General features: G+C 60.1%; 1 protein-coding gene across 1 annotated transcript in view; it reads right to left on the bottom strand.

Annotated features, from left to right (window-relative positions):
* Positions 1-3,705: 3,705 nt before the first annotated feature.
* Positions 3,706-15,822, bottom strand: part of MYT1L (myelin transcription factor 1 like) — a gene marked incomplete at its 3' end in the record, with an annotated part of 79,001 nt that continues 66,884 nt past the window's right edge. The window contains exons 14-16 of the mRNA XM_023746549.1: positions 8,013-8,075; positions 5,124-5,207; positions 3,706-3,927 (exon numbers count right to left, since the gene is read on the bottom strand). Of these exons, the coding sequence (XP_023602317.1) occupies positions 3,706-3,927; positions 5,124-5,207; positions 8,013-8,075 (369 nt within the window). The remainder of the gene's footprint in view (positions 3,928-5,123; positions 5,208-8,012; positions 8,076-15,822) is intronic.

The following is a 15,822-nucleotide window of genomic DNA, read 5'->3' as shown; positions in this document are numbered from 1 at the left end:
TCAGCCCAGAGGGTGTCACCAGCCCCAGCCCCAGCCCCAGCGCCCCTGCATCCCCGAGGGCAACCCCCAGAGGATTCCAGGAGCAGATGGGGCAGGAGGGCCAGGCCAGCCATCTGAGGGCTGTCCGTCCAGTGGCCAGTCTCAGGGGTGTTTCCTGAGCTGACCTGCTCCTCAGGCTGCCCCATCCCCTCCTCAGTCCCCTCAGCGCCTGTGCTTGTCCTCGCTGGGCCCTGGGCCTCAGCACCTGCACCACCGCGAGCCCCCGCGCTCCCTGACGGGCCGCCCTCCTGGAGGGGCGCCTCTCCCAGCACAGCTGTGTCCTAGCAGCCCTCTGAGACGGGTCCCTCTGCAAGGCCCAGCTCCTGCTCTCCGTCCCCGCTGGGCCACACGGCCTGCAGCCGGGAGTGCGCCCTCCCAGTGGACCCCCACCCTTCTCCCCAAGTCTGTCACTACACAGGGCCAGTCTGCCCTGCGCCCGCAGGACCCTGGCCAGGGCCCCACCTCAGCAGCCCTGCCTCTGGGCCGCAGGCTCCGCCTCGTTCGCATCCTTAGTGGTCTCTCCATCCTACCCAGAGGCCTGTCCTCTGTCCTCAGGGACCCCACAGGTCTGAGAGCTCAGCGGTGAGTGCAGATCCACATCACACACTGGGTGCCTCCACGAGTTCCTGCCTGAGACCCAGGGGCCAGGATTAAGTTACGGAGCAGCACCGGCCGGGAGAGCACCGCAAACAGGAGCGCACAGAAGCCAAAGCAAGAAGCAAAGGGCTCAGTGGCTCCAAACCTCGCTGAGGCGCAGGGCCCACTGGTCTGTGCTTCCCTTAGCGTTCAGTCGGGTGAGGTGCAAACAGGCTGCAGGCAGCCCCATCCGCCTGCCCGTGGTGACTGGGTGATGCCTGCCTGCCCGTAGGTCCTGAACACCTGCCCAGGCCTCCCGGGCGGTCCCTGCGAGGGCGCAGTGCCATCTGGTGGCGGCTCGGGGAAAAGCCACACATTGGTCTCTGCCTGGGCACTAGGCGAGCTTCAGGGAGTTTCAGGGAGGCAGTTCTGAAATGGAGGCCCAGAGGCCCCCCGCAAACCTCTGACCGACGCTCTGGGTGTGGACCTGCAAAGCCACAGAACCGCGGGTCCGGCCGTCCTGTTCTGGGCAGCAACATTAACCGTCGTGCGCCTCCCGCCTGGCCCAGGCGGCTGCTCTGGCGCCAGCACCAGGCACCCCAGGGCGGAACCCAGGGGCCTGGGGAGAGGCAGGGACCACGGGGCCTTCCCCTGGACACTGCCCTGAAGGGCCTTCCCTCGGGAGACGTCACAGCTCAAACAGCTGGCGAGCAGACGTCCCAGGGTGTGTGGCTGCCGTGGGAGGAAGGAAGCATCTGAGAGCCACTGGGGGTGGGGGTGGGACACGTGCTCAGCGCCAGGGAAGTGGGGAGAGGGTGAGCACCCCAGACAGGCCCGTGTGCTCAGCTCCCAGGACACGCACCCAGGTGCACGCAGCCTCCTTCGCACGGCTGCCCATGACCTGCCTCACTGTCTGTTCTCCATCCCCCCGCAGATGACACCCTCAGTGAAGGAGGCCCAGGCTGCCGGGCCTGCGGGCTCAGGCCGGGACCAAGCACACTAACAAGCTGGCCCTGGGCCTGGGGGATAGCGAGGTGGTGCGTGGCCGCGCTTCGGGGAGTCCTGGGGAGCACAGAGGCTGCTTGCTGGCGGGGACGCCCGGGGGGTGGTGGCTAGGGCCGCGGGGAGGGAGCCCAGCTGTGACCTGCAGCCTTTCCCTCTCGCCAGCCCGTGGGATTCAGTCTGACAGTTGCTGGATCTGAGCTCCTCCCTCCCAAGTGCTCACGGTCAGACACTAACTCGCTGATGAAAGAGCGAGCGCATTTGAGCTGGTTCAGGGCAGTGGTCAGCGGTCAGCGGTCAGCACAGGGCGGTGCCAGGAACTCGCTCCCAGGTGCATCCGACGGACCCAGCGGGAAGCCATCCTCCAAGGGGCAGTGAATTCAAATCCCTCCCGACTCTCCAGTGACGATGGACCGCAGGCCGGGCTCAGGGAGGGGATCTGAGGACTCGTCGTCAGGGTCTTCAGTGGGAACGGCTTGGACCCAGAATCCCCACTGGTGTCCTCTGCCTGGACCTGTGGTCCTGGTGAAAGAGGCCACGACGGTCGCTCCAAGAGGGAGCAAAGGCCCACCCTCCTGCTCACTGCAGACACTAACGAACGTCGCTGAGGCCCGAGGCTCCTGGGCCTTCCACCTGGAGGGGCGGCTGGGTGAGCAGCCCACAGGGCTTCCCCTCCCTGGAGAGCAGGTCGTGACATATGTAGGTCTTGTTAATGACGGCTCCTTGAACACTTGCCCGCCAAAGCCCTGGGCTGGGCCCTACAGGCGTAGCAGTGAGCGCGAGGCCATGGGCCATGGACAAGCCCACTGCACAGCCTCCGTTAACTCCCAGCCGATGACTTGAAGGACAGCAGTGGTGACCACTTGTCACATTGTAAACCAGCATTTTGGTTCTAGGACTGTGTCTAGGGTGTGCTCGCAGGGAGCCCCTGCAGTGTCTGTGGTAGGAGGCCTGTCCTGGTACCACCCACATCTAGAAAGGAGGCTGGCAGTTAGCAGGCACCCAGCCCTCAGGGGAGGCGGGGAGGAGGCAGCGGAGCTCCCAGTGGGTGGGTCATCCATCCCAGGATGACGCCCACCACCTGCCGGGCCTGCCCTGTGCAGACATCTGATACACTGTGCCCTGTTTGCGGGAGGAGGGAAAGGGTGGGCGGGGCTATGGTGGGAGGTGTGTGCACCTGGAGGCTGTAGGGCCAAGGCAGCCTCTGCCCCAGGGCACTTTCCGGGAGGAGACTGGCTGCCTGCCTCAGAGGTGAGATGAGGTCAGGGAGCAGAAGTCTCCTCCTCCCCTTGGGCCCACGTACCCCGTTGGTACCATTTCAACTTTCTGAGTAATTAGGAATCACTGTCTTAATTTTTAAAAATCTTTAAAGAACATGAAGCTCATTGCTGCATATCCCTGAGCACAGCCCTTCCTGTGGCTGCACTCAGCTCTGGTGCACTCCGTGCCGGGTGTGGCTCTGCCAGTGGAGCCTGGCTGCGCGGTGCTCACGTGTGCACCCAGCATGACAGAGCAGGGAAGGGAACAGCCTGGAACCCCCTGCCCCAGCCTGGGGTCTGCAGGGCCAGCAGGAGCCTCAGTTCCTCCTCACCACCTCGCAGCCTGGTTTCTGTGAAGCCAGGACATGAAGCCCAGGGCCGCACTGACCTCTGACCTCCTGCAATGAGCCCGCTCGGCCACTTGATTCAACAGAACAGGCCTCTTCTTCCAAGGCCACCTGACTGCACATAGTTCCTCTTGCACGAAGCAAATTAAAACGAAGGGTCGACGGCTCTTCTGGAAACTTCCTGCTCTATCTTTGGTTCAGGCATTCAAGGTGAGGCCCTGTGCCCAAGACCAGCCTTGATCCCCGGGGGCCCATGAATAACTGCGGCTGCAGAGACTCGTGTTTCTTCCTGCGGCCCCTGGCCCAACCCCTGGACACCGCTCCCCAGTGTGGCTGTGCTGGGACGCGGGCGCTTTTCCAGGAGCCGGTCTCCTTCCTCCCCGCCTCGGGTCCTCAGCACAGGGAGAACTGAGCTGTGCGCTCTTATACCTGTCGTGCCTGAGCCCTCGCAACCTCCAGGAAGGCCGGCCAGGGGCACTCACCTGCGGTGTGTGAGGAAGCTGCCGCTGACGTGCCCGGAGCCATCGCAGCCGGGTGTGGGACAGGACATGCCCTCCGTCTTGACCGACTTCCAGGAGAACTGGGAGCCATTGAGGTACCCGTCCTTTTGCCTCTTGGCCGCCAGGGGGCAGCCGGAGGCGCTGCGGTGGGAGGCGTACTTCCCGGTGATGTGGCCCTGGCCGTCACAACCCGGAACGGGGCACCTGCGAGCAGACAGAGGAGACACGCTTTCCTGCCTGGCCGCACACAGCTGGTGGCTCTACAGCAACTCAATCACCTGACTCCACTCATCTCTCGGGCCAGACACAAACGGGAAACGTGAGTGGACGACACCACCAGCGGGGTGAGGGCGTGTTTCACCCTCGCACCCGCCCAGGGCCCGCGTCTGCTGACGAGTCCACCGTTGGACAGAACCACGGCTTTGATGGAGGGAATATGTCAAGTCAGTGGGAACTGCAGGGTGTTTTTCCAAAAGGCTATTTCATAAATTCATGTTCTCTCAGGAGCTAGAACACGTTTGTTTGTCTGGCCATGTTCTCCGGAAGCCGGAGAGAGGATTTAACTGAGGCCCTTGGGACAGTGTGAGCACAGAGCAGGCCACGGGGACACCTGGGGAATCAGTGGAAAGCGATGGGCTGGTGCTACAGCTCCGAGCGGCTCATGGTGCTTCTGGAGCTTCTCACAAGGCGACAGCACAGGGCGGAGCACACAGCCAGGCCTCAGACACCTGGGGCTCCTCACGGCTCCTCACAGGCCCCAGGCTGTGGGTTTGGCCTGCATTTTTTCTTAAAACAGTAAAGTTTTAATGCTATATAATTTGCATTGCCTATTTATTTTGATACATTTTAATTTATTTTAATAATTTTTATTTTAATTAATTTTTATTTTAATAACAATTTTTGCAAAGGCACTGAGTGAGGTTAAAATCTCACGGAGACAGCACCAGGTTTATCATATGGATTTTTGAGACCCAGGCTCCCTGGGCAAAGGCCTGGGTGAGTGGGAGGGCGGACGCTCTGGCTCCGGCCCCACATGCCAGGAGCCTCGGTCCAGCTGAGAGTGGAAGTAGCTACATGATTCCACGAGCCAGATGCCAGCACAGTGCTCACCCTGATCCTGTTCAATACCTTCCTCTGCTTCCACGAACCTGCCTTTCCCGTGAAGAGACTGTGTTTTGCCCCCGGGAAGAGGGACGCTTCGCAGCTTACTTACTCAGAACATCAAACTGACGGGTATTCGCCTGTTACACCAACTACAACTTAGACATCCGATTTGGTTTGGGTTTAAATGATCTGACCTTGCAGTTGATTGACACCCCAAAGCGTGTCCTCCCCACCGACTCTCACCTGCTCCCCGCACCTGCCCTGTGGCCCCCCCCCCGCCCCCCCCGCACGCACACCTGATGGGCTCCTGGTCTTCCTTGTCCTCCTTGCTCTGCGCTATCCGGATGCCGCTCTTCTTGGCTCGCGGGCACCCTGAAAGGCTGAGGGGAAGCAGGAGGTCAGCACGCCCCCGCACCAGCCTCGGCTCCTTGACTGCATTCTCTCCAGAGCCCCGCTTCCCGCACGAAAACAAAACCTGGGCCCTCCCGGCACAGCCCCTCTGTGCCCCCCAAGCATCCCTCCTGCAGGGGTGGGGCCTAGCGCCGGCACTGCCGTCACTGAATGCCACCGGCCCGCAGCGCGGGGCCTGTTCTCACGGGGGCGGCATTTTAACGCTCAGGCCGGTGGCTCTCTCCAGATGACTTACTTCTTGCTGATTTCCATGCTGATGGAAACTAGAGAGCTTTCCTACCACCAACTGAGTGCCGGAACCCCCAGAAAAGCAAAACTAAGCATTGATCAACATTTAAAGACTCCTGTTTTTTTGCTTAAAACGTGGAAATGAAAACCCGCTGCTCACTGCCCACCCAGCATGGAGCGCCCTGCAGAACCAGCAGCTGGAGGCCATCTGCCGTTTCACGGTGGGCAGTGTCTCGGAGGCGGACGCTGGGAGGGGTGCCCAGGACAGGCCCTTCTCTCCCGAGAGTCTCAGCTTCCTCGCCTGCACTCCAGAGCGAGCAGGCCCCGTGTCAGCTGGGGGCAAAAGGAGCCGAGGAGGCCCGCCAGGTGTGGGCAGAGACAGTGCTCAGGGACCTCAGACCTTCTCCCAGAGTGGGTCTGTTTGTGATTCCGTCTTTAGGGTCCAAAGTGAAACCCAGCAAAGTCACTCTGGTTTGAGTGAGGTGGGAGTTCATGTCCCAGCCGCAGGAGCTGCGGGAGCCTCAGGAGCCGTGGGAGCTCTGGGAGCCGCGGGAGCCGTGGGCGCTGTGGGCGCTGTGTGCTGGGAGGGGCAGCCCTGCCTCCGGGCGGCCGTGGGCTCCAGGCTCCCGAGGGGTGGCTCTCCGATGAGGCTGCCCGTCCTTTCCGAACAGCGTGATTCTTTCGTCAGTGCGTCCACATGGACGTGAAGGAGACTCTGCCGCTCACCCCCTCCCTCCTCTGCGGACCTGCGGGGGCCACAGGGGACCCTCGAGCAGTGACTTGAACAGAATTAACCCGTCCTGTTAGGGGCTTCTGTCCCACCGGGAATCTGAGGCCGTGGCCCTTCCTGCCTCCCGTCCAGCTGCCCCAGAGCCTCTCCGGCAGGGTGTCCCCCCTCACTGGCCGGCACCCGCTCTGTCCCCTGGCTGTGGCCCTTCACGCTGATGTGCGCTTTGGGAGGCCTGGCCTAGCGCGGTGGGAGCGGACATTGCGCCAAAGGCCCTTCCAGTCCGTCTCTCTCCCACCTTCTCTGTGCGGAAAGCCCGCCCGGCCTCCTAGACTTGGGCTGCGTGTCCTGGAGGCCGAGTTCCCCGCCACGCGTTCAGCAGGACTCACACCCGTTTCCCTGCAGCTCCTCCGTGTGCTTGTACCCGCGGCGCCACCACACGGTCCCCCTGGTCCTCAGAGCGCGTGGATTCGGGTGTTGCTGCTGCAGCAACTCACCTGCTTGACTTTTTACATTTAACTGGAGTTTTAGGTCTAGTTTTACTGCATTTGCTCTAAACCAATGACCTGACGCTGGCTACGCTTTCTGGAGGTGACCCTGAGGTTCTCCGTTAAGACGCCTGGTGAACCAGCTCAGCGCAAGGAAGCGCGTCCTGACGCCGGCCCGTGGCGGGGGCCGCAGCACTGGTGACGTCGGTGGACACCTCCGGCTGTCACAGCAGCACCTGCTCAGCACCTGCTCAGCACCTGCAGTGGCTCCCACAGCAATGAGTTCTCCAGCCCAGGACGTGGGCAGCGCCAGGCGGACCCCAGGAGGCTGGGGGCAGGGGGCAGTAGGACCTGGCGAGGAAACAAGCTGTGCCAGCCAGCGAGCATCCCCCGGTGTGGTCACTGGGTGGCTGCAGGGCTTGACCTCTGACCCGCCGACCAGCCCCACGGCTCTGTGCAAACGACCTTCCCCTGGAGGGCGGTGGGCGGTGTGGGCGGCGGGCGTGCCTCTGGCGTCCTGACTCTCTGTTTGGGGGGGGGCGGACACTCAAGCAGAAGGCTCGGCTGCCAGACAGCCCCGTCCTGCTGAGCTGTGGCGAGTGGCCGCCGGCAGCGCCCACTGCTGTCCATTGTTTAGTTGCGGCCCTGCTGTCCTTCACCCGACGGCCTCCGTTCAGAAAGACCTGGTCCTTCCGCGCTGGCTTGTTCCCCCTGAACACGGTAGGAGGTTCTTGCACCGACCACGGGGCCGAGGCCCACCCTGCGCCGACATCGCACCAAAGCCTCTTTCAATCTGCTCCCGGCACAGGCCCGGCCTAGTGGGCGCTCACAGGATGTGGACGCGTGTCGGCTCGCCCAGATGGCGGTTGCTCCCCGGGACAGCCGCTCTGTGCCACGTGTGGACGCTGCCTCCTCCTGGGGAGTGACCGCACGTGACGTGTGAGCTTCAGCATTGCTGTGGGGTCAGCTCTGCGGCCCGGCTGACAGGACTGTGCAGCCTGTGGCTCCAATCTGACTTGTGAGGGTGTCAGAGAGCCTGCCCCACAGGGACTGTCCTCAGGGGTCTTAAGTCTTCCTGGATCTGCTCTCTCAGTTAAGGACACGCGCTACCGCTGCCTGTAGAGCTGCTGTGGGTGGAGCCAGCTGCAGAGAGAGCTCTGCCGGGGGCTGGGCTGCCCCAGGGCGCTCGCTCTCTGAGCGGCCCCGCAGGGCACGGCTGCTCGTGTGACCACGTACCAGTGGGGTCAGTGGGTGCCAGGGCCGGCAGCAGGATCCCGGCAGGAGGGGGACAAGAAAGGACGGTTTCAAGGGGAGCACAGTGCCCCACGTACCTTCGATGGGAAGCGTAGTTGCCGGTAATGTGCCCAGAGCCGTCGCAGCCAGGGGTGGGGCACCTATGATTAAACACACAAACAGGGCAATTTACTTGAAAGGAATGAAATCCCCTGGACAATAACCTTCTTATTTCTCCAGAAAGCGAGCTCCCTTATGCGCACGCTCCCACGTGAGGAGGGCCTGCAGTGCGGCTCCGGCTGCAGGGACCTGGCTCACCCAGCACCACAGACACCAACCCCAGCGACGCTCTCCAGGGGCCCTGATGCCCAGCACCTGCCTGGGACTCGGGCCCGGAGCGTGGCCCTTGGCTGCTGCAGCCTGTCCTCTCCAGGACCCGGCCGCCCGTCCCTGGAGCCGCTGCAGGCGGGCACCACAGGCCTGGCAGCACCCAGCGCACACGTGGAGCAAGGCTCTCCCTCAGGCATGTGTGCCCAGGGGTCTAAACCGCCAGGCCCAGGACACGGGGCTCCACGCTCCTAACTGGTCAGCCGATGCCAGTGCGGCAGCACCCGGCCCTGGCCCTGGGGGTGACCTCCACCTATCAGACCACCCGGCCCTGGCCCTGGGGGTGACCTCCACCCATCAGACCACCCGGCCCTGGCCCTGGGGGTGAGCTCCACCCATCAGACCACTGGGCAGGTAGATCTACCTGACCGTCCTTGTTCCCTTTAGCTGACCATGGAGCATCCGGGCCAAGGCAGCCAAGGCGCTTCGATTGGCTCCGGCACCTACTGCCTCTGCCTCACCTCCGAGCCAGGCCGTCCACTTCTCCACCACACTGCCTTGCACTATGGGGGAGAGCGCTGATAACGTTTTAGCGATTCTCGTCCAAATCACTTCCTAAGTACGCCCTCCCAAGAATAACCAGACGGTTCTGCAAAGACATTTTCCCTTTAAGCCATTTCAGCTGCATTTGTTCCTGCCAGAAATGTAAAAACTGAGGACAAAAGTCACAAATTTTAAATACTGGACAGATGCCCACTGCTTCTAAGGCAGCGGTTCTCAACCTTCCGGCCCTTTAAATGCAGTTCCTCATGTTGCGACCCAACCATAAAATCATTTTTGTTGCTACTTCATAACTGTCATGTTGCTACTGTGATGAATCGTCATGTAAATATCTGATATGCAGGATGGTCTGAGGCGACCCCTGTGAAAGGGTCTTTCGGCCGCCAAAGGGGTCGCGACCCACAGGTTGAGAACCGCTGTGCTAAGGGATCAGGTGTGCCTCCCACTCAGGGCGCCTCCCTGGTCCGGGTGCTGAGACCAGTGCATGACCTGCGCACAGACGGACGTCCTTGCGGTCAGACGAGCGTGGGGAGTGGAGGGGAGACACGTGAGCCTGGACTGCGTTCAGCGCTGGGAAGGCCATCCTTTGCCAGTTGGATGTATCAACGATTTTTGGTATTAGAAGCTGTCAAATTCTCCTTTAGCCCCAAGAGAGGAAACATAAGTCTAGGTCTGAGGGTGTAGAAGTTGGTAGCTGCCATATTGTCCTGAGGTTCAAGCTTAAGCTATAGCTGTCGGAGAATTACAGAGTGACAGTGAGGGGCGTAGAGAAGTTGCTGGTGGGCACGGGGGTGGAGGGTGGGGGGGTGGGATCTTTAAAGTAGGAGAGTGAAAAGCAATGAGAGGTTAAAGCAGGATCAGGATCGAAACAGCCGGAGATCTGACTGCCGCCTCGACTGCTGTCCAGGTGGCAGCTGCTTCTGTCTGGTCACAAGACCGTTCTGTCACGGCCAAGTGGTCACTGCCTGAGTGATGGCCGGACAGCTGTGCTGTCCAGTGGCGCCTCCTGGACGGCGAGCCCAGAGCCCCGGGAGGAACCCTGCAGCATGAGGCTGTCTGACAGGAGCGGGTCCACAGGAGTTGCCATGGGAACGTACCGGAAGCAGGAATCGTCCCACCGGCAGTAACACACACTTGGCCTTGCTTTTCGCTTTAAAAAAAATCCTAAATTTTTCCTGACTTAAGAACTTAGTGAAAATTTATTTAAAATGTATTCATTTTAACACGAGTAGACAGTTTCATGTGCTGCTCTTTATGCGGCCGGAGGAGAGTGACATCATTCTGTTCAAGTTTAAAGTGAGGCATTACAACCCAAATCGTGTGATTTAAGAAAGAGGCATTTAAAATGCCTTTATCACCATAAAAACAAAACACCGATTTGGCTCATTTTTGGAGCTTTCATTCCTAGAAAGAGGCCTTGCTTTCTGAAAAGGTCTGTTTCTATCTCCAGGGTCTCCAGTTGGGCAGCTGGCCTGCCCCCTGCTGGCTGCGGGGCTGCGGGAGGTGGGAGGGTGGAGGGGGGGGGACTGCCAAGTGGCCAGGACTCCTCCTCCTCACCAGGCCGGCCCCAGTCTGACCTCAGTGCAGAGGGGCAGGAGGGGTGCCAGCAGCTCCCGGGACGCAGGAGTCCCTCCCCCCTCCTCCCTGCACTGGCCACGTCCGAGTCCCCAGCACAGCCCCCTTCTGCGCTCCTGGGCCACGCCAGGCGGCCCAGAATGGTTTCCCAAAACTCCTTTTTTCTAACAGCCCTGCCTGTTCACCTGTGTGTTACTGTTCAAGACTGTAAGGCTTTTGAAACTCAGAGCTACACGCGAATTTCCTAGCTAAGAAATCTCAACATTCAAAATTCTGTTTTCTTCCCTTGGTGAATGAGGACGTGATTGTCCATCTAACAAAAGGGGTGTTGGTGCTCAGGTGGGGCCAGCCCCAGGGCCCCCGATAACGGCTACAAAAGCCATGAGCACCCCCCAGCCAGGCACACGTCCGCTCCAGGAGGGGCGGCTGTGCGGGATCCGAATCCCGTAGACAAAGCGTGGCAGCAGCGTGCACCGCTCGGCTTGGGTTCGAAATGGCAGAGGAGACTAACTGGTTTCTATGGAAACTGCCTGCCAGGCAGGCACAGGTTCTCACATTGGCGTGTCGGAGGCCCGGGAAGGGCCCGCCACTCAGCGCCCTCCTCGCTGCCAGGCGTTGCACGACAGTGGCACCGAGTCTATTTTAAGCCCCTCTATACAAGGGTGTGTTAAGTACAACACCCGCTCCACATGTTCCGTCTCTTCCACTCCACAGGGACTACTGGTAAAACCACTGAGGAGGCACACGGATGATCTGAGCATCCACCCTGGCCCCCTCGTGGAGAACTTCAAGACAAAATCATGTTGGATCCACGCCTGATGTGTGATGTTGCATTTGCTCCAGGGTTTCAGTAAAACGGGAAGAAAAGAGTTTTGGGCACCATGTGTTATCATCTGGCTGGAAACACTGGTCTTGTATAGACATTTAAGAACGGTGATGGGAAAGTCATAATAAAAAAGTTTTAAATGTGTTTAAATTTTGCGGTATCTGGGCCAAATCTAAAAAGGAAAGGCAGGGCCACTCACAGCTTGGAGTTCTCATGTCCTGAGCCAGCCCTTCTCCTGCTGCGGCGGCAGATCTGAGACGCCGGAGACCGGGCCAGGCCTCTCAGAGTGCCTCCTGCTCACAGCTGCCTCTACACATTTGCCACCAAAACCCAGGTTCTACTGGGACCCATCGAGGATCATCACTGATCACCCTGACACGGAGGTCGTGACACACACTCCTCACCGTCAGAGAAGAACTCACTACCTCTGCACCGAGCCAACCGCCACGACGCCCTGCCCGCAGCCTGCACACAGCGCCGCCGACACAGGGGCTTGCCTCTGGTGTCCTTCAGCGAGACTTGCAACCTACACTTGTGCTGTTTCTCCATCACAAGCCGCAGCCCGGACACGGGGCGACAGCAATGCCAACTGTTAGTCACACCACCCGCTGAGGTCACATCACCGCTTAATTACCCGTGAGAACATCCGGGTGCCTCCTCCGGGGGGGTCAGCCCCGTGCCCCCACGATCAACGTGAGGGCTTGAGCCACAGCTGTGTGAGGTGAGAGGCTGGAGCATGAAGGGAAACACCACGTCTCGCACACAGAGCCCGAGCACCGCCATGTGCTTGCGGGTCTGGGCTGGTCCGTCCGTGCAGCCGCCCAACCACTGACGAGACCCCACAGGGACACCCGCACACCTGCCCTGACTCTGAGCACAGGGGCCGAAACATACAGAAAAACAGTCCCTAGATGCTGGGATGATGACGTGAATGCTCTTGGAGGCATTTCAGAACTCGTTTAACAGTCTTTCTATTCCTTTCTTTCACGGCCACTCTAGCGAGGGAACTTAATAAGTAAAACACAAAAGATGAAAAAGTATCATTTTTTTTTCTTACTGCCCTCAAGTTTCAAATAAATCATAAAAATGTAAAATTAAGCCTTGTCGATGGTAGCAAAATCCATTAGTGAATTGGAATGATTCAGGCTTCATATATAAAAGCCTTTGCCCAATTTATATAAAAAGTTCAATTCGAAAGCTTTTTTTTTTTTTTTTGCCTAAAGAGCTATAACTCTAGAAATGTATTTTTTAATTTTGATGTTTTTGGTCACATAATTAAGAAAAAAAATAAACACAGAGAAGTAAAAAATAAAAATACAGGGTGTCCCAAAAAATGTATACACACTTTAACAGCTGAGAGCTCAATTTTGAGAATATTGTGTATTTTAATTAAAAACTGCCTCCATAATTATTCAAAGTGTGTGCACACCTTTTTGTGGGACACCCTCACACCCCGATCTCTATGCGGCTCCTCCACAGCGCTCTCCCCAGAGAGAACGCAGGCCGCTCGGGAGCAAGTGCCTCACTTCTGCCCCGTTTCTTACGCATATTCCCCGAGACTCCAGGGAAGACGAAGCCTTGGGTGATGCTTCAGCCTGTGAGACACGGAACTCTGTCTCCTTCTGAAACTCACTCTCCGGCCTGTTGCTCTGTGTCCCTCCCACCTCCTCCTGCCTGAACTCGGGTGGGGCTGTGCCTCGTGGGCTGCGGTGCCCACGGCTCTGAAAACCACACACCGCCTGGGACAGCACCCCTGTGCCCGCAGAGCCGGGGGGAAGACGGCCCTTCGATTACGTATGTGGGGACAAAACCCACCTTTCTCTTCTGGCTCGAAGTCCTTTCTGTTAAAATTACACTAAGAACAAACACACACACGGAAAAGCATTCTAAAGTACCTTCAGCATCAGTTACACACGCTACGTGGTGATCAGGTGACATTGGAACAGGCTCAGGTCACCGCGCGGGAGAAAGTCAGCGCTGTGGTTTGAGGGGCGCGGCGGGGCTGCGGCCGGGGCGGCAGGTGCAGGGGGGCATCTGGTGGGCCAAGGGCTCCGCAGTCGGTCCCTGCGGCCCCGCGCGCCGTGCAGGGTGAACAGGGCAACCACACGCTCTGCCAAGTCCCTGGAGGGCGCGTGCATCGCTCAAGCCTGGTGAGCAGGGTGTGTGCCAGGAGGTGCAAATTCTGACTTGGAGGCTTGGGTCAGCATCGGCTCAGCTCTGACACGTCCCGTGTGAACCCCCTCTGCCCGCCCCCCACCTGGGGCCCCAGGTGCCCTGGAGGGGGTGCTGCCCTGGCGTGTGTCAGGCCGGCGACCAGGGCTCCAGGGCTCTGGCCTCAAAGGGAGCCCAGACGGAGTCTGGCCTGCTCTGTCCACGCTGCGGGACCCCAGGGCGGGCCTGGCTGTCTGGGGGGCACTGCTGTTCATGCTCATGCAGCCCCTCATTCTCAGCCTCCACGGCACCGGTGTGGGCCCGCAGCCTGGCTGTCGGGGTGGGGGGTGGAGGGGGAGCCCACTCGGGCCCGGTCGCCACACTCAGCTGCCGCCCCTGCACGGGTCCGGGCGCCAGGAAGAGCTCCCGCGGGGCCACACATACCTAGCGCATGCTGCCGTCCCTCATTTACGGGGTGTCCGGGGACACTGCTGCGGAGCACATGCAGTCCAGCAGCAGGGGCGCTAACAAAGCTGGGAGCCGCAGGCCAATTGGAAGTGACTCGAGGACCCATGCAAGAAAAAATACAGAAGGTGACTGTGCAGCCGGCTCGGCAACGGACACCACCCCGGACCGCCTGTCCCCGGGACTGACACTCGGCCTGCGGGCATCCCCCCGACTCTCAGTTCGGCATGCGAGACCCACCCGCGCTGGGACGCTGGGACGCTGGGACAGGACGGGGCGGGGCGGGGGGGGGGTACTCACCTGGGGCCGACTGAGCTGAGCTCTGGGCAGTGAGTGACATTATATGTGAGACACGGGTTTAAAGACTCGTGGGGGCTGTGGCCGGGCTCCCTCCGGCCCTGGGGGCTGCTGAGAGGTGTGGGAAGGAGTGCCCTCCACAGCGCCCCCTGCCTCTAATTGTGAGAAGGCACCTGCGACCAGCCCAGCTGGCCTGGAGGAAACAGTGAGTCCCCGGAAGCTTGCTGACTGGGGCCCAGGGGGTGGGACGGCGGGAGGGCGGGAGGGCGGGAGGGGCTCCTGCGGAGGGCTGGCCGGATAACGCCAGGTTCCTAACCGGGAACCAACTGGACTGCACTGGGCAGAGCCGGGCGGTCCGCCCACCCCATGGCCCCTCTGCGGCCACACGGCCCTGCTCGCCGGCAGCTGTGCCAGGCCAGGCTCCCAAGGGCAGATGGGAAGGGGCGGTGGAGGGGCACCCAACCCACCGGGCGAGCTCTGCTCTGACAGGTCTGCGGACGCTCTGGGTCCCAGCGAGCCTGCCCTGAGCCTCAGGGCCCTGCGGGCGAGGCTACGAAAGCCACAGGGACTCGGTGACAGGGCTCAGCTCTCTGTCCACACGGGGTTTACAGCGGTTTCAGTTACACGGAGAAGAGGCTGTGGCCTTGGGAAGCAGGCGGGTTCTCCAGAGCTGGGGGTGCGAGCCAGCAGCCGGAGAGGCAGGGGCCGGGCCAGGAGAGAGGGTCCCAGGGCCACGAGCTCCGTTAGCGGAGGTTGGTTCCTATTTTCAGTGCGTTTTCTCTTCGCTATGTTTGTGGGTCTGTCATTTTTTGAAGCTCTATTCTGTCTAACAGAGGAAGGATTCTTAATACATTTTTATTGATCTCAGAGAGGAAGGGAGAGGGAGAGAGAGATGGAAACATCATGATGAGAGAGAATCATGGACCGGCTGCCTCCTGCACGCCCCCCACTGGGGATCGAGCCCACAACCTGGGCCTGTGCCCTGATGGGAATCGAACCCTGACCTCCTGGTCCATAGGTCACCGCTCAACCCCTGAGCCACGCCGGTCAGGAGAGAAAGTGCTTTATAATTCTCATCAGGAGAAATTACAAGACTCCACGCCTCATTTGCAACCCGTGTGATCCTGGAATTTTCTCCAATTTCTCACACTTGGGGCCACTCTGTATCTTCTCTCTTCCTGTTCCCCCAAATCTGTTTCTTGCCTTTGCCTCTTGTTTCTAAGTGCCTGGTTCTCAAATATTATTCTTTCAGTTTATTTTCTTCTCTGTCAACCTCTCACTGCACCATTATTTACGGCAGCCACACATGGGAACCACCCGGGTCCGTGGACGCTGGTTGGAGACCGAAGACGTGGTTCGGACACACGTGGCATCCCCCTCAGAAAGGACGGAACCCCTCCACTTGCAACCACACGGCGGTGAGACGGGGCACTGCCACGGGAGGGAAGTCGCACGGCAAGGACAGAGCCGCCGGGTCTCACTCACAGGTGGGTTCACACAGAGAGCGACAGTGAACAACAGGACAAGCAAACGGGGAAACGCACAGGCGGAGACGTGGCGCTGCCAGCGGGAGGGGCAGGCAGACAGGGCAGAAGATGGCGACGCAAGGAGCCCAGGCTGTGGGGGAGGCCCGCGCCACATGCAAGGTGATGCGCCCAGAACCGCGCAGAAGCCTCTCGGCCTGATTAACCAGGGTCACCCGGCTC

This window comes from Myotis lucifugus, unplaced genomic scaffold (genome assembly GCF_000147115.1).
Source record: "Myotis lucifugus unplaced genomic scaffold, Myoluc2.0 scaffold_693, whole genome shotgun sequence".
Taxonomy (NCBI): Eukaryota; Metazoa; Chordata; class Mammalia; order Chiroptera; family Vespertilionidae; genus Myotis; species Myotis lucifugus.
Note: the sequence above shows the minus strand (reverse complement) of the source record. Positions and strands in the feature narration are given on the sequence as shown.